The sequence below is a fragment of the Marmota monax genome, unplaced genomic scaffold (genome assembly GCF_021218885.2).
Source record: "Marmota monax isolate L192 unplaced genomic scaffold, Marmota_monax_Labrador192_F-V1.1 WCK01_AAM20220418_F8-fsc00100, whole genome shotgun sequence".
NCBI classification, from domain to species: domain Eukaryota; kingdom Metazoa; phylum Chordata; class Mammalia; order Rodentia; family Sciuridae; genus Marmota; species Marmota monax.
In genome coordinates, this window is record NW_026693872.1 from 6,445,078 (window position 1) to 6,470,901 (window position 25,824).

At 37.5% G+C, this 25,824-nt stretch overlaps 1 protein-coding gene across 1 annotated transcript in view; it reads left to right on the forward strand.

Moving 5' to 3' along the window:
- The first annotated feature begins 2,953 nt into the window (after positions 1-2,953).
- Parl (presenilin associated rhomboid like) overlaps positions 2,954-25,824 on the forward strand; it is a 49,328-nt gene continuing 26,457 nt past the window's right edge. Inside the window, exons 1-4 of the mRNA XM_046462606.2 lie at positions 2,954-3,125; positions 14,848-15,043; positions 15,685-15,825; positions 19,106-19,154. Of these exons, the coding sequence (XP_046318562.1) occupies positions 3,001-3,125; positions 14,848-15,043; positions 15,685-15,825; positions 19,106-19,154 (511 nt within the window). The 5' untranslated portion in view covers positions 2,954-3,000. The remainder of the gene's footprint in view (positions 3,126-14,847; positions 15,044-15,684; positions 15,826-19,105; positions 19,155-25,824) is intronic.

The following is a 25,824-nucleotide window of genomic DNA, read 5'->3' on the forward strand; positions in this document are numbered from 1 at the left end:
CCTACCACCAATGTATGAGTGTACCTTTTCCCTCACATCCTCACCAACATTTATTGTTACTAGTTCTTGATAATAAGGCACAGGCTTTTGAGAGCTAACAAATCATAAGTTAAGGTGGGGGAGCAGAGAAAAACACATACTCTTTTAATAGTTAACAGGCTATAAGTTAAGGTACCTAAAGTGCATTTGCCATTTTTGGGGGGCTGGCTCATTTCCCCCTCCAAGTTTTCATTCTCTTAATCTTAAGGAGTGCTGCTTTTCATGGAGGGTCCTGACTATCTTACACTGAAAGCCTTGAGTACATATTTTTCCTCTATTAAGACTCTGTCTTTTATCTCTAACACCATTTAGCACTATTAGTTAGCACTAATAATGATCTCACCACTGCCTCTCCTTCAGTGAAACCTTAGGATTCCATTCTAAGTCCTGGTGACCCCAAATTCATGTGAATCAGTCAACATCTAACACTTAGTTTCTGGACTTCCTCACCTTCAGTGACTTCCAGTTTCTTTTGTCTTCAGTCATCAGTCCTATAGCCACACCCAAGTTCTTGACAGAACCTAGAGAAGGCCCCTCTCCACTGAAATTGAGAATCCACAGACCCTTGTCAAGAACTGTGAAGGGTCTGATATTATGTCCTCCCCGATACAGGATGATGGCCTGTTACAGTTTTAGTTGTGCTGGTGAAAAACAATAACAACAACAGCAAAACACAAAAGTCCTGGATCAGAGATTAAAGGTAATTTGTTATTCATACCAAAAGCATTAGAAAGATTATTCAAAAATTTCTGCTGGTTTTTTGAGTCCCAATCCCCACGAGCAATGCCCATGGGGCTAGATGACACCTGCAAACTCAGTGGGTGGAATTATAGGAAAGGAATGCTGAGTTTAGGAACCAGAATATTTTATAATGAGTAGTACACATCCCTGTGCTCCATGATGTAATGCTCTTTTTCTTCCAATATTATACACAAACTTTCCCTTTGCTTTGGAGGAAAACATTATGTCTACCTTCTAAGGTTGTTAGCTGGTTTAGATTAAAAATTTAATATAAAATAGTAGATTCCTCAAGCTCACTGTTCTTCAGTCAGATGCAAATCCATAACATGTTAACATATATCTGGGCCACGGTATTATCAGGGTGGGACTTGAAAAGAACAAGGGGAACACAGGCAAAATCGAGGATTATGATGCTTGCTGTGTTGTGATGATAAAGTCTTTTGACTTTGACCCAGGAGTCTCCAGTCTTTGGCTGGCATCCAACCTTTTAGCTGGCAAATAAAGTAAAATCAAACCCTTGATACCTATGACATACCAAAAGTGAATTTATTTTGGTTTTTCAAACAAGTCATGCCCTAGGAGACATCACATATGTTATTCTCTCTGCCCAAAATGTTTCAGTCCTTCTCTTGTTGACCTCTGTCTGTTTCTCTGGGAAGCCTTTTTCTGCAGCCTCCCATTCCCCATCACTTGACTGAGTTATATCCCCCTCTTCTGAATCTCACAGAGCCTTGTGTTTCTCTAATCATAGCACTTATCACAATGTATTGTAATTGTTTATTTACTTGTTCCTTTCTTCCCCAACACTGTAGGAACTTTGTGATGTTAAAGGTAGTATCTTCTAAATTATATTCCCAGATTTAGATATATTGTAGGTGCTAAGTAAGCATTTTCAGAATGAATGAGGTGTTATAGAAAATGCATAAAGCAGTATAAAAGTACAAAGAAAGAACACTGAAATCAGAGTGGAGGTCTGGGAAAGGGCTCCAGAATCCATGACATTTGAGGCTGATCTGAAGGATGAGTTGGTTAGGTTGAAAAGCTTGCAAAGAGAAAGGTGTTCAGGCACTGAGAATGATATAAGAATGCACAGAAGTGGAAATAGTGCCTTTGAGAGACTACCAATGATTTAGTGTGGCTGCAACTAGGGTCAGAGTGATGGGGAGGCAGGAAATAAACCAGGCTGAGGAGCAGGGAATCTGGATTTTCATTTCATCTCAAGCTTGGACTTTTGGTTAAAGATAAAAGGCACATCCTTCCACGTATATTGTGACAATATAACATTAAATAGTAAGAAATAATTGCCATTTAAGATAACTTGGGTTTGGTGGATTGGGGAATGTAGCTAAGTGTTACAGTGCTTGCCTAGCACACGTGAGGTCCTGGGTTCAATCTCTAGTACTAAACAGGACAAATAATACAAATGAAAACTTGGTTTGCAATGTTGGTTCCGAGGTTCACCCCCCCCCACACACACACACACTTTTTTTTTTTTTTTTTTTTTTTAATATTTATTTTTTAGTTCTTGGCGGACACATCCTTGTTTGTATGTGGTGCTGAGGATCGAACCCGGGCCGCACGCATGCCAGGCGAGCGCGCTACCACTTGAGCCACATCCCCAGCCCCACACACACACTTTTTTTTCCTTTTATGGTACTGGGGATTGAACCCAGAGGGGCTTTACCACTGAGCCATATCCCGAGCCCTTTTAAAAAATTTTTCAGACAGGGTCTCGCTTAATTCCTGAGGCTGGCTTCAGCCTCCTGAGCCGCCGGGATTTCAGGTGTGCGCCACTATCAGGGACCAGTTTGGTAACTTGGGGCCAGTCACTTTGCTGAGCCGCTGAAGCAGTGATGAATGTATCTACTTCAAGAAGTGTTTTGTAAAGATTAAATGTGATAAAATGCCTGGTACACGGCAATACTCAATAATGTTAGTTTTCCCTTTTATTTTCCTTCCAGGCCTCGTCTCCGTCTTCCTCATCCGCAGACGACGCACGCCAAGCCGCTCTTCGGGAGGTTTCTGAGACCCCCGCTTAGCAGAGGAAGAACGACGCAGCACCAGTCAGGTACTGGTACTTCGGACCAGTCCCGCCTCCGCTGCGCCGCGTGGTGGCGCTCTAGGATGTTCTTCAGTGCTCTATGGTTCTTCCTTCGCCCCGGAAGTGGTTACGCGTCGGGGTTAGTAAGGTCGGGCCATGGTGGGACAGAGGTTGGGAAGATGGCGTGGCGAGGCTGGGCACATAGAGGCTGGGGCTGCGGCCAGGCGTGGGCTCCGCCGAGGGGTGGCCGCAGCTGCAATGAGCTCATTACCGCCCTGGCCCCGCCGCGGCTGCTCGGACGCAGGTAATGGCTTCTCCAGGCTTGTAGCTTCTGGGTCCCTGAACTGTGGCCGCGCATCCTCGGGGACAGAGGCCATCCGGGGCGTTCATCCCTTTCTTACTTGCTTTCTCCCCGTCCTCTACTACTTTGGCCTTCGTTCAGTTCCTTGGTGTGCGTCGTGAGCTGCCCCGGCTTAATCCCCTGCTGAGTCCGGGCTTTCCACATTCCTGTTGGGAGAGAAATGATGGGAAGAGGAGCTAACAGTTGAGGGCTAATTGCTGCCACACTTAATAATCCTGAGAGGAAAATATTGAACCTAGTTTTTAAGTTGTTTTTAACAAGCAGTTGTATAGTTGGTAGAACAGTAGAGCTGAGATTTTATATTCCATCAGTCGGGGTATTAAGCCTGTGTTTCACTACGGCCAATTACCTTCTTTAGCGTTTAGACGGCCAAGAGAGGACGGAGTCAGAGGAAAACATCACTGTGCCTCTTGCAAAGTCCTAAGAGACTTTTCTGCTGAATTGAGACAGCGAAGGAAAGCCACCTAACGTGCCCGAGTAGAAGCTGTGTGAAGGGTATGGTCTAACAGTAATTGCTGGTTTTGCATTAAGATAAATTCTAAATTGAGATGATAAATCCCTCAACAGTCCAAGAATCTAATATGTATTGACTTTGAAATTTCATTCCAGTTTTTTTTTTTTTTTTTTTTTTGGTACTGGGGATTGAACTCGGGAGCCACATCCCCAGCCCTATTTTGTATTTTATTTAGAGACAGTGTCTCACTGAGTTGCTTAGCACCTCGGGGTTGCTGAGGCTGGCTTTGAACTCTGTCCTCCCATGTGGCTGGGATTAGTGCCTGCCTTATCCAGATTTTTAATCCTCTTAATTTCTGACTTGGTTAGATGGTTGTCTCAAATCCACCTGATGGGAGCAAGGACCCTGAGTTGTTCATCAACTTCTGAGCTCACCAGTGGTAAATAACTAAAGCTTCTATACGTTGAAGCTATTGTGTAATCTTGAGCATCGCCTGGAGGGTTTACAGAGTTTGTCATTTCCCATGCTTCACCCTAAACCTATAAAATCAGAATCTGGAGAGGGATAGGAAGAATGGAAGAACTAGTATTAAGTACAAGCACTCCAGCTGAATTTTATTAGGCATTTGTGAAAAACTTTCATACAATGTATCTTAGCTTAATGATACTGTATCCTGGAGCTGAGGAGATCAGGTGGAGGTAGTGAGATTAAAAATAGTCCTGATACTATTTAATCTGATACTGTTTAACTCCCTTTTGAAATTCCGTGGTTTGAGGGCTAAGAAAGAATGAAAGAATAAGAGGCTGAGCGAGAGCTGAGGCAGGATGACTAAAAGTTCAAAGTCAGCCTTAGCAATTTAGTGAGACCCTAAGCAATTTAATGAGACCCTGTCTCAAAATATTTAAAAAGGCCTGGGGTTGTGGTTCAGTGGTTAAGTGCCCGAGCACCAAAAAAAAAAAATCAGGAAAAGAAATGTTTAGGAAGAATTCTAACTTGATTAATGAGGAGCTTCCAATAAAAACTGGCTGTAAAGACCATTTGGAACAACAATGAGCAAGAAATGTGTGATGATGAAGATTAACACCTGATTTTTTTAAAAGCTTGCTACTTATGTGGAAAGTTTGAAAGTGACATTTTTGTGGTTGTATATAAAAATGTGCTTTACTTGAAAATGTGAGTAAGCCTGAAATGGCATTTGCTCCTTGTCTCTGGAAACAGGCACTTAAAGTTAATAGGGAATATGAATTACCTTCTATATAACCTTTATTAGGTCTGCTTTGAGTTCTTCTGGTTCTAAAATCAGTGTGTAGAATAATGATTCAGTCCATGTGACTGATGTAATGGGCCTGAAGAGGGGCCAGGCATTGTAGGTGGTGATACAAGAATCTACAAACTTATGCAGATCCAGGGTGCCCACCAAGAATGATTTCTACATTTTTAAAGGGTAAAACAAAAAAGTAAGATGTAACAGATTTCAGTCCAAAAAGACTAAAACATTTACTATCTAACCTTTTCATAAAAAAACTTCACGCTCTTCAGAAATTCTGTTATCAAGCTTCTGGCAGAACTTCTGAAAAACATTACTTAGGTTTGAAAATAGACCTGCATAATTTGCTGATTGTATGAAACTAAGGGAAGAAAAAAGTTGACTGTAGCACCTACATAAGGATTAATTTTTTTTTTTTAGATTGAAGTGACAATCTTAAATATATTTAGGTAAGACACTTGGCAAATTAGTAAATCAGGTGTGTTAAATTACTTTCCCTGCTTAACCCATCATTATTTAAGGCTCTTTTTTCTCTTTCCTCACAACTGGGGATATAACTTATGGTAGAATGCTTGCTTACGTTTTCTTAAAACTGATCTTTTGGTGGGTGTATTAGGGATTGAACCCATCCCTAGTACCCCCACCAAAAGATCAGTTTTAAGAAAATTTAGGATTTCTCCTCAGCCCAAATATATTTATTTTGTTTTAAATGGAATGAATTTGATCTGTGTGCTTAGATACATCTTGTCTATTTTCAATATTAGGCCTTTCCTACTTAGTTTTGTTCATATAGAATTTAGTAACAGATACTAGCACTGACCCATATGTATATTTATCAACTTCTGAGCTCACCAGTGGTAAATAATTAAAGCTTTATTATCACATTATCTTCATCTTCAAACTTGTAAAAACAATTCATAGTGAAACTATTATCTCACCAGTAAGCCAAATATATGGATATTTTTTATTATATGGATATTTTCAAATATATGGACTTTTTCTATTTAAAAGTTATGGGATCATATTAAGAACAGAACCATAACAATTGTGTGGCTACTAGAAACTCAAGAATCCAGAGCTCTGGTGGTAAAGTGCCCTGAGCTCAATCCCCATTTCAAAAAAGTAGGAACCGATCTTACCTGGAGGATCAAATTCACCCTGCTGCAGGCCATAGTTTGTCAACCTCTAATTTAAAACCTCAGAAATGTATACTCTCAAATGTATCCTGCCCCAGAGACTAGTAAATTGGAATGTGAGTTTAATGAGATCCCCAGGTGATTTGTATGTAGACTAAAGTTTTCCCCAAACCCTGGCAGCACATGAGAACTACCTGAAGACCTTGAGAAAAACCACTGAGGGCCTGGCCCCACTCCTAGAGGTTCCAGTTTAATTAATTCAAGCTGGGACCATGGTATGGCATTTTTAAAGAGAAATTCTAATGTGTGATTAACATTGAAAATTATTGCTTTAGACTAAATCTTCAGAATCTTAAATGCCACTACTGGTATGTGGATTAAAAAACATGGCTTTGGTATCTTGCAGCTCGCTTTATTCAGAGTAGGAGTTGATTTCCTTATTCCTTGAAGTTGGCCTTGTGACTTCCTTTGACCTGTAGTATGTGGCAGAAATATTACTAGGGGAGGCCTAAAGTCCAGAAGCTCAAGAGGCCTTGCAGCTTTTGCCCTTTTGGACATTCCCACTGCCATGGCAGACGCCCTTTCTAGACTACCAAATTCTGGGATTGTGCAGAGAGCGAGCTAGCTGACAACCAGCACTAAGGCTTCAGAATAAGGAGTGACACCTTCTTAGATTCCCCAGCTCCAGGCAAACAGTCTGATTATTGGCTGTTTGAGTGACCCAGGTGAGACCAGCAGAACTGCCCAGCTGAAGGCAGCTAACTGGCAGAATCATGAGAAATAATAAACTGTGGTCTTAAGTCCGTTTTAGAGTGGTTTGTAACGCAGTATTGAGGCAACTCGGAAAGGTGCCGCCAAATCAGGATCTGCTGACTAAAGAAAGATCTGTGCTGCTTCCACCATTATTTTTGGTAGCAAATACGATGCCTCAAATCTTTTTACTAAACTCAGTTTTGAATTCAAGTGAAATGCCAGTGTGTCTCATTAGCATCTTATTTACATCTGAAACCCTCACTACAAGGGGACTTGGGGAATAGTTCTTGGCTTTCCACTGTGTACCTTTTGAATGCATCCTAGGCAATAGATTCAGTGAGCCAAGACATAGTATTGAATTTTATTCTGTATGTCCAAATGTAATTTTCTGTATCTACATACACACTTAATTATATATACTGTATCTGATAAGTTTTGAACTTAGCCCTGGGATCAGCTTGTTTAACACTCTTGTTAAGGTCCTCAACTCTGTGCTTGTTTCTAATGAGATTCACAAGGTAAATAGTGTAAGCAAAAGATCTGACTTTGCTTCTAGATTCCCACCCTAGTGTCTGTGTTTCTTTCCAAACATTGTGCTTCAAAATATTTTTTTAATATTTATTTATTTAGTTAGTTAGTTTTAGATGGACACAATATCTTTATTTTTATGTGGTGCTGAGGATCGAACCCAGTGCCTCACGCATGCCAGGCGAGCGCGCTACCACTTGAGCCGCATCCCAAGACCCTGTGCTTCAAAATTTTAAGTGAATGAGATGTGGAAGAAGTAATCTTTCACTAGATTTGGTTGATTAATTTAAGCTGTTGGCAATATAAAAGATTCATACTTTGTATTTCTTGGTATAGTAAGAGAAATGAAAGGAACCACCAATACAACTTGTCTCTATAGTAAACATGTTCTGGTTACTTTGTCAGACCCTGTTTTGGTCCCCAGTGGCATTTTGTTTTGATTACTTCTTTGTTTACCAGATCTAAGTTACTTTGGAGTTTTTTAAAATATTTATTTATTTTTTTAGTTTTCAGTGGACACAACATCTTTATTTTATTTTTACGTGGTGCTGAAGATCGAACCCAGCGTCCTGCACATGCCAGGTGCACGCTACCGCTTGAGCCACATCCCCAGCCCCTGGAACATTTAATAGAAATCAAATCAATTGCAAAGACTTAACATCTACCATTTGAAATATCAGTTGGGATTTCATTTGGCTGAAAGTAAACTGATGGTTTGTTTAGACAAGTTATTTTAAGTATTATGAGATTATTGTAGTTAAGTGACTATTGTTGCTTGGTAGCTCAAAAAATGTCAAGGTTAATATCTAAATCCTTGGGTCTTTCTCTTGATGTTTAAGATAACTGCTTAGCTTAAGGCATTGTTCAAGGCAGAAAAAAGGGAGTGGTTGTGTTTGATAGAGACAGACATAAGTGATATGTCTTTATCAGGTAAGCAAAACCTTTCCAAGAGGTTCTTGAAAAATCCCTAAGTCTCAGTTAGGCAGAGTTTTGTGTGATTTGGCCACACCTAACTTCAGGAGAGGCTGAAAAATTGAAGATATTTATCTTTCCTGGTCACTACAGAAAAAGCAGGCAAGGAGAGAGGATTGGAAATAATTTGAATTTAGCCATTCAACAGTGTTTGCTAAAGGATATTCTTTCACAAGACTTTTAACAGGATTTCAAAAGCATTTAGATTTAGAGCAACATTAGCATTGTTTGAGTAAGTTCTTAACTTTCTATAATAGATGTATTTGAAAGAAATATCACTTATTTGAGAATAAATTCTGAATTATATAAACTTTCCAGTGAAATTACTTTATCACCACACTCCTTGCTACATGATTTCTGAGATGAACTGAGTGGGCTCAGTGTTGAGGAGAGAGGGTAGTCTACACATGTGATAGTATAGTGGACATACCATTTTTGAGTATAATTGCTTCCAAGATACCTCCACCTAGATATCCTACAAGCATATTTTTTTATGCTGAAAATATTTTGAGGCATACTTTACATATTGTACAATATATAAGTATTAACTTTAGAGCCAGTGAAGTCTGATAAATATGTATACCTGTGCTACCATTCATCTAAATCAGGGCAAAGAACAATTTCCATCACCCTAGAAAGTTCTCTCACCCCTTTTTAGTAAAGTCACACCTACTCCAGGCAGCCATTCTGATTTTTAGTGCAACATGTTAATTAGTGTGCCTGTTTTTCAACTTCATATGCCTGTTTTTCAACTTCATATGTAAATCACAGACCAAAATATATTTTGTATATTTTATAATTTGAATATTCTTTTGTTTGACTTCTTTTGCTCAGTTTTTTTTTTTTTTTTTTGGTGGGGTCAGGGACCAGGAATTGAATCCAGGGGCATTTAACAAAACACCCTGGAGTCACATCCCAGTCCTTTTTTTTTTTAATTTTTTGAGACAGAGTCTTGCTAAGTTGCTGAGGTTGGTTTTGAACTTGTGATCCTCCTACCTGGGCCTCCCTAGCTGCTGGGATTACTGTGCGGGGTTTGCTCATTGTTTTTGAGAGTTCTCCCTGAGATATGATCATCAGGTGAAGGTTTTCTTTTAGCCAAGTATAGTACTTAATTATATGAATCTATCACAGATTATTCAATTCCTTGTTCATAGAAATGTAAGTTCCAGTTTTTAGCAATAAAAAGCTCCATGACCTCAGCATCTTCTAGTCTTCTTTTGAAGCTGTTAGCTTTTCTTATCTTAGTAAATAGTCCCACTTTCCTTTCAGATAGTCAAAGTAAGACTAACAGACTGTGTGTGTGTGTGTGTGCGCGCGAGCGCACAAATGAGTATGCATAAGAGCCGACACTACTCCCTTTATCGCATCCAATGCCTCATGCAAGTGAGGCAAGTGTTCTACCCAGAGCTACATTCCAGACCTAACTATCATTTTAACTCCTTTCTTCTAATGGATTATTACTAACTTGTTTATTAGGAGCTATGCTTGGTGGTAAAGATACAAGGACTACAACACTATAATCTAGTAGGATTAGAGGCAGTGATTGAGATAAACATTATAATCGATTTAGAACTCTGGAAGGGCACAGGAGAGATCCTTGAAGCCTGGGGGAGTTAAGGAAGACTTACTGGAGGAGGTCATATTCTGAAAGGCACAAAAAAGTTGGCTGGACAAAGTAGGTACTAGAATAAGGAAGTAGTGTTGTCATAGGCAGATGAAGGGAACAACAAAGAATTCAATATAATTCATATAATTAAGTACTACACAATATAATGGGAGTAAAAATGGTTTGGGGTGGTAAAGAATTGCTGAGAGGAGGGCGAACATATAAAGGGATGTGCTGAAAAAGTATTTTGGGGTTTATTTTTTGTAAGTCATCACATATGAGTTGCAGTAGAGGGTGTATTGTGGGGTTTAAAGCAGGGGAACATTATGTTTGTGGGTAATACAATGTGAAGGATGAATTTGGAGTGTGGAATATTAAAAGGGATATTAGCTAGGAAATGGTACAGTGTTCTAGACAGAAGTGATGGGCTAAGAAGTTGTATTGGAATTAGGGAAAGATTTTTAGTCCTGTGAGAGGCATTTGAGGAACTATTGAATGAAGAACAGTGATGTGAAGAAAGAACATGGGACATGTTAAAAAGTATGTAAGTTCAGTAAGCCATTGGTGTATTTTAGGCACAAAGTAAGGGACCAGACTAGGAATGAAAAGCATTTTTTTTGTTGACAGAGTTGGTTTTTAATTGGATATTAAGAGTAAAAGTGAATTCCAAATGACATATTTTAACCTCTGTGACTGATAGAACTGAGAGATAAGTCAGAAAATGGAACTGTTTGTAGAAGCGAGTGAGTTAGTTTCCATGTGAATATATTGGTTTTAAAGTAAGGGGAGCACTGTAAGAAGCTGGCCGGTTGGCCTGGCTTCCCTCCCCTGCCTATAGGGATGGGTGGGCTGGCAGGCTGCCCTGAAGCGGTGGGGAGGTGAGGTACTTCTGTGAAACTACTCTGTCCCAGACTGCAGACTGCATGTGGAAGAAAACTCTTGCATGCAATCCTTTTGGGTCCTTCTTCAGGTTCCTGTGGAATCAGGCCAGATGCCAGAATTGGGAGAATTGTAGGAAAGCTGACATGGAAGATAAAAACACCTGATTTGTTGAGAGCCACAGTTTAGTCGGAATGACGCCTGGCATTTTTGCCAGAGGGAATGGTTGAAAGGTGACCCTGCTCCGGGATTAGGGCGGATCCTGTTGCCTTGGTCACCCACTACTTTGGAGTTCCCATGGGGTTCTGAGAGAATTGGCGCACGGAGCCCTGTGGAGGGAGTGTGTTCCCAGAAAGTGTGTGTAGAGTGCCGGTGAGAGTTCGGGAATAAAGAGTTGCTGTTTGAACCTACAAGGCTTTGTGGCGGCTCAGTTATTTTGTGCCCAGCCAGACTGTGGCACTGATTAGCTAAGTAAAGTTTTCAATTATGTGCCAAAACACTTTGAGACTTCTGATTTATAGAACTATGCATTTTATAGAGGCATCAGAAAACTAAATGATTGGGTTATTTTCTTTCTCAAAATTAATTGAAGCATGAGGGTGGGGTGCCTCAGATGTACAAGGCCCTGGGTTCAATCCCCATCACCATATTATAAATTTAAAAAATTAATTAAAGCAGATACTTGGGAGAGTCCTTATAGGACAGTTTTTTTTTTTTAATTTAATTTAATTTAATTTTATTTTTTAAGAGAGAGTGAGAGAGATAGAGGTAGAGAGAGAGAGAGAATTTTTTAATATTTATTTTTTAGTATTTGGCGGACACAACATCTTTGTTTGTATGTGGTGCTGAGGATCGAACCCGGGCCGCACGCATGCCAGGCGAGCGCGCTACCGCTTGAGCCACATCCCAGCCCCCCCCCTTTTTTTTTTTTTTTGAGATAATGCAATACTAGCAATATTTGATCTAACCAGTCATTTGAGCAATTCACATAGTAGACACAGAAAACAATAAAAGAATTGAGTGATAAAACCAGGACACCAAAACAAAACAAAAAATGATGAAACTTGTGAACAAAGAACAAAAACATAAACAATAGCAATGCTCAGAACTCCAGTGCAGAAGAAAGGGGTGATAAGCAGGCTGAAGACATTTTGCCTTTAGTCCTTAAAGAGGTAAACAAAAGTCTGTATTTGAAATTTTGATTCTTATGAGAAAACAAAACATACCTCTAGATGGGCATAAGGCTGATGAAATCCCAGAAGGTCTCTTCACTCCTCATAACATTTAGCCACTGCAGGAGTGCCAAATAAATTGTAGCGAAGAGGTCCTGAGAAAGCACTTTGAGACTACTGTGATTAACACATTGTTATGTTCAAAAATAGCAGAAACACATGTTAAAGATCTGTAAGCAGCATTCGAGAAGAAACCCTCTGGGATTTTTTCCAGTTTTTTCCATTATGAGGTGTGGATGTAGGAGGGGAAGAGCACCTTCCTGTGTTGGTAAGGTTTGTAGATAAATCTCATAAAATGAGAGGAATTTTTGGTCTTACTGCCTTAGGAAGTTAATGAAGAAATTTTGGCTGTGAAATTTCACACTATGATAACTGAGAAGTGGGGACTACATATGGAGTATTGTCATGGCCAGGCTTACATTGTTTCTAGCAAATTCTATTCCAAAATGAAAGTTGCTGCTTCAAGACTTTTCAAGAAATATCCCCAAGCTATCTACACACTCTGCTCTTCCTATACCTTAAACATGTGGTTTGTAAAATCTGTGCCCCTGGGGCTATCTATTGCATTAGGAATAATGAAGAAAAGTCTTTTTCCCATCCATAACTCTTTTAGAACTTGACAATGCAATTTCTGTTCTTTTTCAGAATAGTGAGGAAACTGGTAAAGAACTGAAGGAAATTTGCCATTCTCAGTGGACAGGCTGGTGTGATGTTTTTGAAATTTTTATTTATTTTTTGGGGGGCTACTGGAGATTAAACCTAGGGGTGCCTAACCCTTTTATATATATATATATTTTTTTTTTTTTAAATATTTATTTTTTAGTTGTAGTTGTATTTTAGAGATAGGGTCTCACTGAGTTGCTTAGGGCCTTACCAAGTTGCTGAGACTGGCTTTGGCATTGCGATTCTCCTTGCTCCAGCCTCCCAAGCCACTGAGATTATAGGTGTGTGCCACTGTGCCTGGCCCTTTTGCAATTTTAGTGGGCCTCGGGTAAGTGGGTTTTGTTTTTTTTTTGGTAGTTGTAAATGGACAGAATGCCTTTATTTGTTTATTTTTATGTAGTGCTGAGGCTTGAACCCAGTACCTCACACTTGCTAGGCAAGCACTCTGCTACTGAGCTACAGCCCCAACCTGCAAATGTTTGTTTTATGTTTAGATGTTGTCTATGTAGTAACACAAATATTAGGTGGAATAACTGTATAGCTGGCTGAGCATCTGTACTCTGTTGTGCAGCAAGAGATTTTTATTTCATTGTTACCATTTGCTGTTTTAACAAAACATTTTGTCTTTTACAAGAGCCTTTGGGGAAAAATCTCCAGGGACAAACCTCTGATATATTCTTTGCTCCCAGCTTGAATACAATGCTACATTGACTCAGGAAGTCATGGAAAATATTGAAGTTTATCATGAGTTTTGGTTTGAGGAAGCAACAAATTTGGCAACCAAACAATATTCAAATGAAACTCCCTGAGAAATTTTGTAGGTGTTGGCAGGGTAACTTGGAAATTTAACTAACCTCTGAAAGTTATTATTAAAGAAACTGTAATGTTCCAACAGTGGAGCACATCATTCAGGAACTTAAGGCACTCTTCTGAAAAGATATCTTTTATCTCTGGTACCTTCAGTCATGGGATAGCTTAAATTCAATACATCAGAGGAGCATCATACTTATGTATACAAAAATGACTTGCCTTATCCTGACATGCTCTTCAGCCAAACTTCACTGTTGAAGAATCAAATGGAAACACAGAGGGAAGATATAAAGCTTCCATCTACCATTTATGAGGCCCTCCATCTGCCTGATGTCATGTTTCTTCCTAGTACATATGCCTGCAATGAAGATTGAGAATGAGCACTATGAAAATGTACAAAAGCATCTCAAAACATACTTGAAGAACACTTTGACAGATCAAAGGTCAAGTAACTTGGCTTTGCTTATCATAAATTTTGATGTAAAATATGACCTGGATTCAATGGTAGACCATATCAAACATTTAAGAGCTTCCTATAGATAATTCAGAAACTATTGAAAATATTTAAGAGACTTTTAAAATGGACTTTCTCTTATATTTGGAAGAAAAGCTATATGGTATATGTAGGCCCCTTAATCACTGAATATCTTTGCCTACAAGCTTCCCCTGTTTTAAAAAATAAAAAACAAAACTCCTGATAGTCAAAAGTCAACACTAGGCTTCATTGTAACATTTCATAAGATGCATTTTCTCCTATATCTCCTCAAAATTTATTTCTTCAGTGCTGGGGTTGTGGCTCAGTGGTAGAGTACTTGTCTAGCACGTGTGAGGCACTAGGTTCTATTCTCAGCATTGTATATAAAATAAGATAAAGATCCATCAACAACTAAAAAATGTTTATTAAAAATTTATTCAGAACTGATAATACCTGATAACTAGATCCACGATGATAATAAATGTTATATCTAAAAGACTTAACTAAAACAATTCCAGAGTGCTACTTTTTTAGCAGATGTCATGCAGAAGTGAAGTACAGTACTTCCAATGCTGTCTTCTGGAGAACTTGTCTGAAGAACAGACAAGTCTTCAAAGTATGTGAGGTCAAACAGATGCCATGTATAAGGGGAAATTACCAATGGCTAATGTAGGTTTTGTTGATTGATGGAAGTACCCTTTGAAGTTGCTGTAGTTTGTATCTCTTCTATTCCAAAAAAGTTAAATGTTATGATTTTGATTTCTACCTGGGTTAGGAGTCCTGACAGTGGAGTGAGGATAAACTGAAGTGGTAATAATGCAGGCCAAGTAGAAGCTTGTATATGTTTGCTAGATCCCACTCTGTTTCTAATATGATATTTCCCTCCACAGGTTTAACTTCTTTATTCAGCAAAAATGTGGATTCAGAAAAGCTCCCAGGAAGGTTGAACCTCGAAGATCTGACACAGGATCAAGTGGTGAAGCATACAAGAGAAGTGCTTTGATCCCTCCAGTAGAAGAAACAGTCTTTTATCCTTCTCCCTATCCTATAAGGACTCTCATAAAACCTTTTTTTTTCACTGTTGGGGTAAGAGTTCATATCACTGGAAGTTTCTTACCTAGCTTGTTTCCAGTGTAATGTTCAAGTACTATCAATCTGGTTGGGTTCCTTTAGAGTAAGAACATATTGTGTGTGGGGAGGACGATATCAAAAGGATCTGGGTAGCTGGGCTCATGAATTCTGATTACAGAATGGATTTAATAATTGCTTTTTAAAAAAATTTTTTTTAGTTATACATGGACACAATACCTTTGTTTTATTTACATATTTTTATATGATGCTGAGGATTGAACAGGGCCTCACATGTGCTAGGCGAGCACTCTGCCACTGAGCCACAACCCCAGCCCCCTAATAATTGCTTTTAGGATCTGCCCCAGTCAGTATATAAGTTTTAGAGAAGAAATTTATGGGCCTTCCTATTTGGCATACCATTTCAAGAGATACAATGTGAATTTTTGAATTCATTTGGAGATTTGTTGCTGGAAACAGGCCTTAAGGTCTTACGAAGTTAACAAAATGGAAAACAATAAAATATTCTTGTCACCTGATAGTTTTTACTGCGCCAGATGTTCCTTCTATTGGTTTGTAAAAGCAAAGTATTGTCCTTGGAATTATATAGAGACCTATTTCCCTATTAGTTATTTTGTATTACATTTAATTTTATATAGTTTACAGGCTGTGCATTTGGATCAGCTGCTATTTGGCAATATGAATCACTGAAGTCCAGAGTCCAGAGTTATTTCGATGGTATAAAAGCTGATTGGTTGGATAGCATAAGACCACAAAAAGAAGGAGACCTCAGAAAGGAGGTAAATATAAACATTACTTTCTTTGTTATAGTTAACCACAATTTTTGAAGTCTGGTTATTTATGAAGTCTTTTTTAGATAATGGTTATATTCCATCCATAGATGTGAAGACAGTGTACTTAACATTCTTCTTTAAAGTCCTTTTACCACAGTAAGTATTATAATGTGTTGTCTGTCTGGCAGTGTTGTACTTGATAGTGCTCCAAGAATTTTTTCCTTCTACCCACATGCATCAAATTCACCACAGATAGTTGTTAAAAATTAATGTATTGGGGCCTCATCCCAGGCCTACTACAGTATAAGGCCCATTATTTTACTTGTATCACCTTGCTGGATGACTTCAGAGTGTGTATCAAAATCAGAGGAGTTATTCAAAATATACATGCCTTAGGGGTAGAGCCACCAACTAACTGGATTTTGAAGAGCTTTCTAAGGTAAAATCCCCACTGTTGAGTGTTTCTGACTCTACTTAGTATGGGATACAACACAGAGGTACAACTATAGAACTTACAGAGATTTCTATTTATTTGGGGAAGGGAGTACCAGGAATTGAACTCAGAGGCACTTGACCACTGAGCCACATCCCCAGCCCTATTTTGTGAGACAGGGTTTCACTGAGTTGCTTAGTGCCTCCTCATTTCTGAGGCTGGTTCTGAACTTGCGATCATCTTGCCTCAGCCTCCCCAGCCACTGAGATTATAGGTGTGCACCCCGCACCTGGTTTCCATTTATTTTTTAATATGCACATGGTGGCCCCTCTGTCCTCTGAATGATTTGTTTCTCTTTTTTTTTTTTTTTTTGGCAGTACTGATGAGTGAACACAGGGGCCCTTTACCACTGAGCTACATCCCCAGTCTTTTTAAATTTTGTTTTATTTTTTTTAATTTGAGACAATCTGATACTGGTTGATAAGAGCCTGAGAAGAAAAATCTTGGATTTTCTTTTTACTAATGACAGTTTGAGGTTTTCATATTTAGGGAGAAGGAATCATTCCTCTGTTTCCCCATAGGTACAAGAAACGTAATCCCTGTCTATTTCAGAGAGGCTTTATGGCAGAACAATGGTAATATTTGCAGGTGAAAACAATAACTAGCAGATTTTTATTCAGTATATTATTCAAGAGGATTGTAAAACAGACCTATTACATAACCCTGGATCCCTTCAAAAACTAGAGGTTTCTAGCATGTCTCTGTGCTGTGAAGTTTTAATGTCCAAGCGTACATCAATTTTTTTTTTTTTTAATATTAGTTGTTGATGGTCCTTTATTTATATGTGGTGCTGAGAATTGAACCCAGTGCCTCACATGTGCTAGGCAAGTGCTCTACCACTGAGCCACAACCCCAGCCCCCAAATATTTCTTTAAAATGGTGAAAAATAAGGACTGGGGTTGTGGCTGAGTGGTAGAGCACTTACCTAGCATGTGTGAGGCACTGAGTTCGATTTTCAGCACCACATTAAAAAAAAAAAAATAATAATTTTTAAAAGGTATTAAAAAAAAAAAAAAAGATTCACTATGATGAAAACACTTCATGGGGAAAAAAGGTGAAAAACAGCATAAGCAATATATATATATAATCTTAGTCCAAAATAGATTTTTATAATAGCTAAATGATAGGTTGTGATACATAAAATTCATGCCCATTAAAGAAAACTGTTACAATACATGAATTTAAGATGGAAAATAAAAGTTTTAGACAGCCTGGGCAGCAAAGCAAGATTCTGGGACCCCATTCACACCACTGCCTGTGCAGTGAATAAGGTCTGGGAACTCATGCACAAATTTATTATAATTACAGAAATGGAATCACATACATACTGAACAGTAATTTTTTTTTATCCTGAGTTTTTTTCCATAACAAAATCTAGTTCAATTTTATAATTAGAATGTGTTTTCTTATTTTAAAACTTTAATCATGGAAAATTATAAACATATACAAAAGTAGAAAAGTATTACTTACCACCATTGTCCAACTTCAGTGGTTACTAACAGTGCCAATTTTGTTATACATCTATTTCCCTTTCATTTCCTCTCCCTCACTGCATTATTATTTTTTCATTTGTTTTGCAGTACTGGAGATTGAACACAGGGGAGTGCTGCTATTGAACTAACTTCTCAGCCCATTTTATTTTTTGTTTTGAGACAGGGTCTTGCTAGGTTTCCAAGAGGGCCCTCAAATTTGGAATCCTTCTGCCTTAAGCTCCTGAGTTGCTGGGAACACAGGCATGCACCACTGCCCCTGGCAAGTCTTAGGCATATTTCAACCATAAAAATTTCAGTGTATATCTTTAAAAATTTAGGATTCTCCTTATATCTTTTTCTGAACTTCAATGCCATTATTATATCTTTTAAGAAAAATAGCAATTTTGCTACAAAATATTCTCAGGATTTTATTTTTATCTTATTTATTTATTTATTTATTTGAGACCAGATCTCAATGTATGTTTCAGGCTGGCCCCAAGCTCTTGGTCTCAAGTATTCCTCTTTCCTCAGCGTGGTGCATACACCCTGCCTAAACAGATTTTTTTTTTTTTTTCCTGATGGTACTAGGGATGGAACCCAGGGGAGTTTACCACTCGTCTATATTCCCAGTTCTTTTTATTTAAAGACAGGATCTTACTAAGTTGCTGAGGGTCTCAGTAAATTGCTGAGACTGACTTTGAACTTGTGATCCTCCTGAGTCTCTGGAATTACAGGCATGTGTCACTAGAATTTTAAAACTGGCCTCAGCTGGAATTTTAAAACTCAATAGGCCCTTGGTGAATAATCACTCAGTGCCTGTCTATATCTGATAGTGTAGCTAGTTGCTTCACATTATTGATATTCCTCCTGGCAATGCTGCTTGATATCTATTATTGTCCCATGTATATATCAGGAAACCAAAGCTATGAAGTAAAATGTCTGGTCAGTGACTGTGTTGAGAATGTAATCTGACTAAAACACATGCTTTTTCCATTCTACTGCATTGTGATTATTTTGCAAATGAGTAATTCCTCTTTTTTTTTTTTAACTTTGTTTTGTAGTAGTAAATGGACAACATGCCTTAATTTATTTATTTATTTATTTTGTAGTGTATGTCATCATTATATTTTATTTATTTTTATGTGGTGCTGAGTATCGAGCCCAGTGCCTCACACATGATAGGAAAGTGCTCTGCCACTGAGCTATAGCCCCAGCCTCAAGAATCCCTCTTTCATACACAGGCATTTCCTTTCTGGATTTTCATTTTCCTAGCCTAAAAGTGTTTCACGTGCGGTGATATGCAATTTTCCTTTTGTTTTAGATTAACAAGTGGTGGAATAACCTAAGTGATGGCCAACGGACTGTGACAGGTTTGTGTTAGCTTACACGTTTTAGCCATTCAAGGGAAGAGAAATCAAATCAAAAGGTACAGTATGTCACAGGCAATGGCTTTCATACATGCTCACCAGTGGTTTAGAAGACATTCAGAGTCTGTACCTATAGGCTCAAGTAAGAGCACAAAAAAGTAGTTTGGCATAAGGGTTTTCATGACTTTCTGGGTCACTTATTTTCGAATTTTGATCTAATATGATACTGACAAAATGATTAGTTTGTTATAGAATCTTTCCTTGTAGCATAGCTCATGAGTAATTATTACTTCCCCTATTAAATAAGTTAAAGTAGACATTGATAAAAGTACCTTCGATATATTGGGTGCTTTATGCATATTATCTCCTTATCTTGTAGGGTTGCTTACAGGGTAGTTGTCTCCATTTTTATAAAAAGGAAACCAACTTTCAGAGAAGGAACTGTTTGAAAGTCAAACTGTTAATAAATAGTAGGGCTGAGTTTCAGAATGCAGTGTCTCATTCTAAAGCCAATTTTCAATCTATTCCACCTTTGCTATTTATAAGACCCTCTTTAAATGTAAACACGCAATGCATGTCATTATGATTATTTAATTTTTCTTCTTTGTAAATTTTTATGGAAAGATCTAGCTCTTTAATATTTGTACAATATTTTTTAGTCCTATGTGACTAATTTGGGAAAGTGGATTTGTAAGTTATTTCAGAGGAGATAGGAAAAAAAATATTGTAGAGAATAGCAAAACATTGCCTTTAGTCACTTATTAGTACCTACCTAAGTAGAGAAAGTATATTTATCTTCCTTTGTTCAGACTATTTTCTCTATCTGGAAGCCTTAATTTTTGCTTTCTCTTTTCCTGAACTCATTGCAGTTTTTGTCATTTTTAACACCTCCTGCCTTATACATGTAACAACCTTGAGAGAAATGTAAGGATCTTGAGGACAAGTGATTTGATTTTTCCATTTTGTTATAGCACTTAGCACGTATATTACACTAGAGGCAATCAATTAAAATCTGTTTGAATGTTGAATGGTATCTTTTTTTTTTATTTTTTTTTTTTAATTTTTAATATTTATTTATTTTTAGTTATCGGCGGACATAACATCTTTGTTTGTATGTGGTGCTGAGGATCGAACCCGGGCCGCACACATGCCAGGCGAGCGCGCTACCGCTTGAGCCACATCCCCAGCCCCTGTTTTTTATTTTTTAAATTTTAATTTGTTATATATGACAGCAGAATGCATTACAATTCATATTACACATATAGAGCACAATTTTTTTTTTTGAGAGAGAATTTTTTTAATATTTATTTTTTAATTTTCGGTGGACACAACATCTTTATTTATTTTTATGTGGTGCTGAGGATCGAACCCAGCGCCCCATGCATGCCAGGCGAGCACGCTACAGCTTGAGCCATATCCCTAGCCCAAGAGCACAATTTTTTATATCTCTAGTTGTACACAAAGTAGAATCATACTATTTGTGTCTTCATACATATACTTAGGATAACGATGTCTATCTCATTCCACCGTCTTTCCTACCCCCAAGCCCCCTTCCTTCCCCTCCCTCCACTTTTCCCGCTTGCTCTATCTAGAGTTCATCTAATCCTCCCATGCCTCCCCTATCACATTATGAATCAGTAGCCTTAAATCAAAAAAAAAACATTTGGCATTTGGTTTTTTGGGGATTGGCTTCCTTCACTTAGCATTATATTATCTAACTCCACCCATTTATTTACCTGCAAATGCCATGATTTTATTCTCTTTTAATGCTGAATAATATTCCATTGTGTATATATACCATGTTTTCTTTATCCATTCATCTACTGAAGGGCATCTAGGTTGGTTCCAGTTTAGCTATTGTGAATTGTGCTACTACAAACATTGATGTGGCTATGTCCCTGCAGCATGATGTTTTTAAGTCCTTTGGGTATAGACCGAGGAGTGGGATAGCTGGGTCAAATGGTGGTTCCATTCCCAGTTTTCCATGGATTCTCCATGCTGCTTTTCCATATTGGCTGCACCACATTTGCAGTCCCACCAGCAGTGTATGAGTGTGACTTTTCCCCACATCCTCGCCAATACTTGTTCGTATTCTTAATAGCTGCCATTCTGACTGGAGATGAAATCTTTGCATTTCTCTGGTTGCTAGAGATGTTGAACATTTTTTCATATATTTGTTGATTGATTGTATATCACCTTCTGAGAAGTATCTGTTTCGGTCCTTGGCCCATTTATTGATTGGGTTATTTGGGTTTTGGTGTTAAGATTTTTGAGTTCTTTATATATCCTAGAGATTAGTGTTCTAATGTGTGTGTGATAAAAATTTGTTCCCACGTTGTAGGCTCTCTGTTCACCTCACTGATTGTTTCTTTTGCTGAGAAGAAGCTCTTTAGTTTGAATCCATTCCATTTATTGATTCTGGATTTTAATTCTTGCACTATATGAGTCTTATTAAGGAAATAGGGGCCTCTGACATGATGGAGAATTTGGGCCTACTTTTTCTTCTAATTGATGCAGTGTCTCTGGTTTAATTTCTAGACCCTTGATGCACTTTGAGTTTTGTGCATGGTGAGAGATAGGGGTTTAATTTCATAATTTCATTTTGTTGCATATGGATTTCCAGTTTTCCCAGTACCATTTGTTGAAGAGGCTATCTTTTCTCCAATGTATGTTTTTGGTGCCTTTGTCTAATGTAAGATAATTGTAATTATGTGGGTTAGTCTCTGTGTCCTCTATTCTATACCATTGGTCTACCAGTCTATTTTGGTGCCAATACCGTGCTGTTTTTGTTACCATTGCTCTGTAGTAAGTTTAAGGTCTGGTATAGTGATGCCACCTGCTTCACTTTTCTTGTTAAGGATTGCTTTAACTATTCTGGGTCTCTTATTTTTTCAGATGAATTTCATGATTGCTTTTTCTATTTGAGGAATGTCATTGGGATTTTGATTGGAATTACATTAAATCTAGATAGTGCTTTTGGTAGTATGGTCATTTTGGCAATATTAATTCTGCCTATTCAAGAACAAAGGAGATTTTTCCATCTTCTAAGTTCTTCTTTCTTTCTTTAGCATTCTGTAGTTTTTGTTGTGGAGGTTTTTCACCTCTTTTTGTTAAGTTGATTCCCAAGTATTTTATTTTATTTTTTTGAGGCTATTGTAAATGGGGTAGTTTCCTCGTTTCCGTTTCAGAGGATTTGTCACTGATATTCAGAAATGCCTTTGATTTATGGTTCTTGATTTTGTATCCTCCTACTTTGCTGAATTCATTTACTAGTTCTAGAAGTTTTCTGGTGGAATTTTTTGGGTCTTCTAGGTATAGAATCATATTGTCGGCAAATAGTGCTAATTTGAGTTCTTCTTTACCTATCTGTATCCCTTTAATTTCTTTCATCTAATTGCTCTGGCCAGTGTTTCAAGAACTATGTTAAATAGAAGTGGTAAAGAGGGCATCCCTGTCTTGTTCCAGTTTTTAGATGGAATGCCTTTAGTTTTTCTCCATTTAGAGTGATATTGGCCTGGGGCTTAGCATAGATAGCTTTTACAATCTTGAGATATGTTTCTGTTATCCCTAGATTTTCTAGAGTTTTGAACATGAAGGGGTGGTGTATTTTGTCAAATGCTTTTTCTGCATCTATTGAGATGATCATGTGGTTCTTCTCTTTAGGTCTATTGATGTGATGGATTACATTTATTGATTTCTGTATGTTGAACCAACTTTGCATCCCTGGGATGAAGCTCACTTGATCGTGGTGTCTATCTTTTTGATATGTTTTTGTATTTGATTTGCCAGAATTTTATTGAGAATTTTTTCATCTATGTTCATTAGAGATGTTGGTTTGAAGTTTTCTTTCTTTGATGTGTCTTTGCCTGGTTTTGGAATCAGGGTAATATTGGCCTCAATGAGTTTGGAAGTGTACTCTCTTTATCTATTTCTTGAAATAAATTGAAGAGTGTTTGTATTAGTTCTTCATTAAAGGTCTTGTGGAATTCGGCTGTGTATCCTGGGCTTTTCTTGGTTGGTAGGCTTCTGATGGTGTCTTCTCTTTTATCTTGAAATTGATCTGTTTAAATTGTATATATCATCCTGATTCAATTTGGGCAAATCATATGACTCTAGAAATTTGTTGATGCCTTCGATATTTTCTATTTTATTTCAAAATAATTTCTAATTATCTTCTGTATATCTTTAGGGTCTGTTGATATTTCCTTTTTTATCATGTATGTTAGTAATTTGAGTTTTCTCTCTCCTTCTCTTCATTAACATGGCTAAGGGTATATCATTTTATTTATTTTTTCAAAGAACCAGCTTTTTGTTTTACCAATTTTTTCAGTTGTTTCTTTTGTCTCAATTTCATTGATTTCAGCTCTGATTTTAATTACTTCTTGTATTCTGCTTTTGGTGTTGATTTGTTCTTTTTCTAGGTCTTTGAGATATAATGTTAAGTCATGTATTTGTTGATTTTTTTCTTCTTTGAAGGAATGAACTCCATGCAATGAAGTTTCCTCTTAGTACTGCCTTCATAGTATCCCAGAGATTTCAATATGTTGTATCTGTGTTGTCATTTACCTCCAAGAATTTTTTGATCTCCTTGATGTCTTTTGCAACCCATTGTTCATTCAGTAACAAATTATTTAGTTTCCAGGTGTTGGAATAGCTTTTATTTTTTATTTTATCATTGATTCCATTATGATCTGATAGAATGCAGGGTAATATCTCTATTTGCTAAGAGTTGCTTTGTGGCATAATATATGGTCTGTTTTAGATGTGCTGCTGAAAAGAAAGTATATTTGCTTGTTGAAAGATAAAATATTCTATATGTCAGTTAAGTCTAAGTTGTTGATTGTACTATTGAGTTCTACAGTTTCTTTATTCAGCTTTTGTTTGGAAGATTTATCCAGTGGTGGGTGAAAGAGGTGTGTTAAAAGTCACCCAGAATTATTGTGTTGTGGTCTATTTGACTCTTGAACCTAAGAGGAGTTTGTTTGAACGTAAATGCTCCATTGTTGGGACATAGATATTTATAATTGTATGTCTTGTTGATGAATGGTTCCCTCAAGCAGTATGAAATATTCTTCTTTATCCCTTTTGATTAACTTTGGCTTGAAGTCTATTTTATTTGATATGAAAACCCCTGCTTATTTCTGCAGTCCATGAGAGTGGTATGATGTTTCCCAACCTTTCACCTTCAGTCTGTGGATATCTTTTCCTGTGATATCTTGGAGGCAGCATATTCTTGGGTCTTTTTTTTTTTTTTTTTTTTTTAATCTAGTCTGCCAGTCTATGTCTTTTGATTGGTGAATTTAACATTAACATTAACATTCAGGGTTATTACTGAGACATGATTTGTATTACCAGCCATTTTTGTTTATTTTTGGTATTTAACTTGACTTGGTTTCTCCTTTGATTAGTTTTTCCTTTAGTGTCATACCTCCCATTGCTGATTTTTATTGTTGTTTTTCAGCTTCTCTTCTTTGAATATTTTGCCGAGGATGCTCTGTAGTTCGAGCTTTCTAGTTGTAAATTCTATTAACTTTTGTTTATCATGGAAGGTTTTTATTTCATCATCTAAAGCTTAATTTTGCTGGATATAAGATTCTTGGTTGGCATCCGTTTTATTTATTTATTTTTTTAGTTGTAGTTGGACACAATGCCTTTGTTTTATTTATTTTTATGCGGTGCTGAAGATCGAACCCAGGGCCTCACTTGTTGTGCTAGGTGAGCACTCTACCTCTGAGCCACAACCCCAGCCCAGCATCCATTTTCTTTCAGGGTATGGTATATGTTGTTCCAGGATCTCCTGGTTTTGAGGGTCTGGGTTGTAAAATCTGTTGAGATACAAATTGGTTTAGGATCTCCTGGCTTTGAGGATCTGGGTTGTAAAATCTGCTGAGAAAGGAATTGGTATCCCCTATATGTTATCTGATCCTCTCTCTGGTGGCCTTTAAGATTCTGTCCTTATACTGTATGCTAGATATTTTCATTATAATGTCCCTTGGTGTAGATCTGTTGTAATTTTGTATATTTAGTGTCCTGTAAGCCTCTTGTATTTGATTTTCCAATTCATTCTTCATGTTTGGGAAATTTTCTGATATTATCTCATTGAAGAGATTGTGCATTCCTTTGGTTTGAATCTCTGTGCCTTCCTCTAGCCCAATAACTCTTAGATTTGCTCTTTTGATGCTATCCCATAATTCTTGGATATTCTGCTCATGGTTCCTTACCATGTTCACTATGTGGTCAACTTTATTTTGCAGATTGTATACTTTGTCTTCATTATCTGACGATCTCTCTTCCAGCTGATCTAGTCTATTGGTGATGTTTTCTATTGTTTTTTTCTTTTTAATATTTATTTTTTAGTTTTAGGTGGACACAATATCTTTATTTTACATTTATGTGGTGCTGAGGATCGAACCCAGTGCCTCATGCATGGTAGGCGAGCACTCTACCACTGAGCCACAATTCCAGCCCTCTATTGTTTTTTGTTTGGTTTATTGTTTCCTTTATTTCAAGGATTTCTGATTTTTTTTTTTCTCAGAATCTCTCTTTCTTGAAGTAATCTTTTGCTACTTGTATTTGCTTCCTTATCTCTTTGTTAGAGTGATCAATGGATGCCTGTAATTGTTCCTTTATCTGTTTATTGGTGTTGTCAGTAGTTGCCTGTATTTGTGCTCTT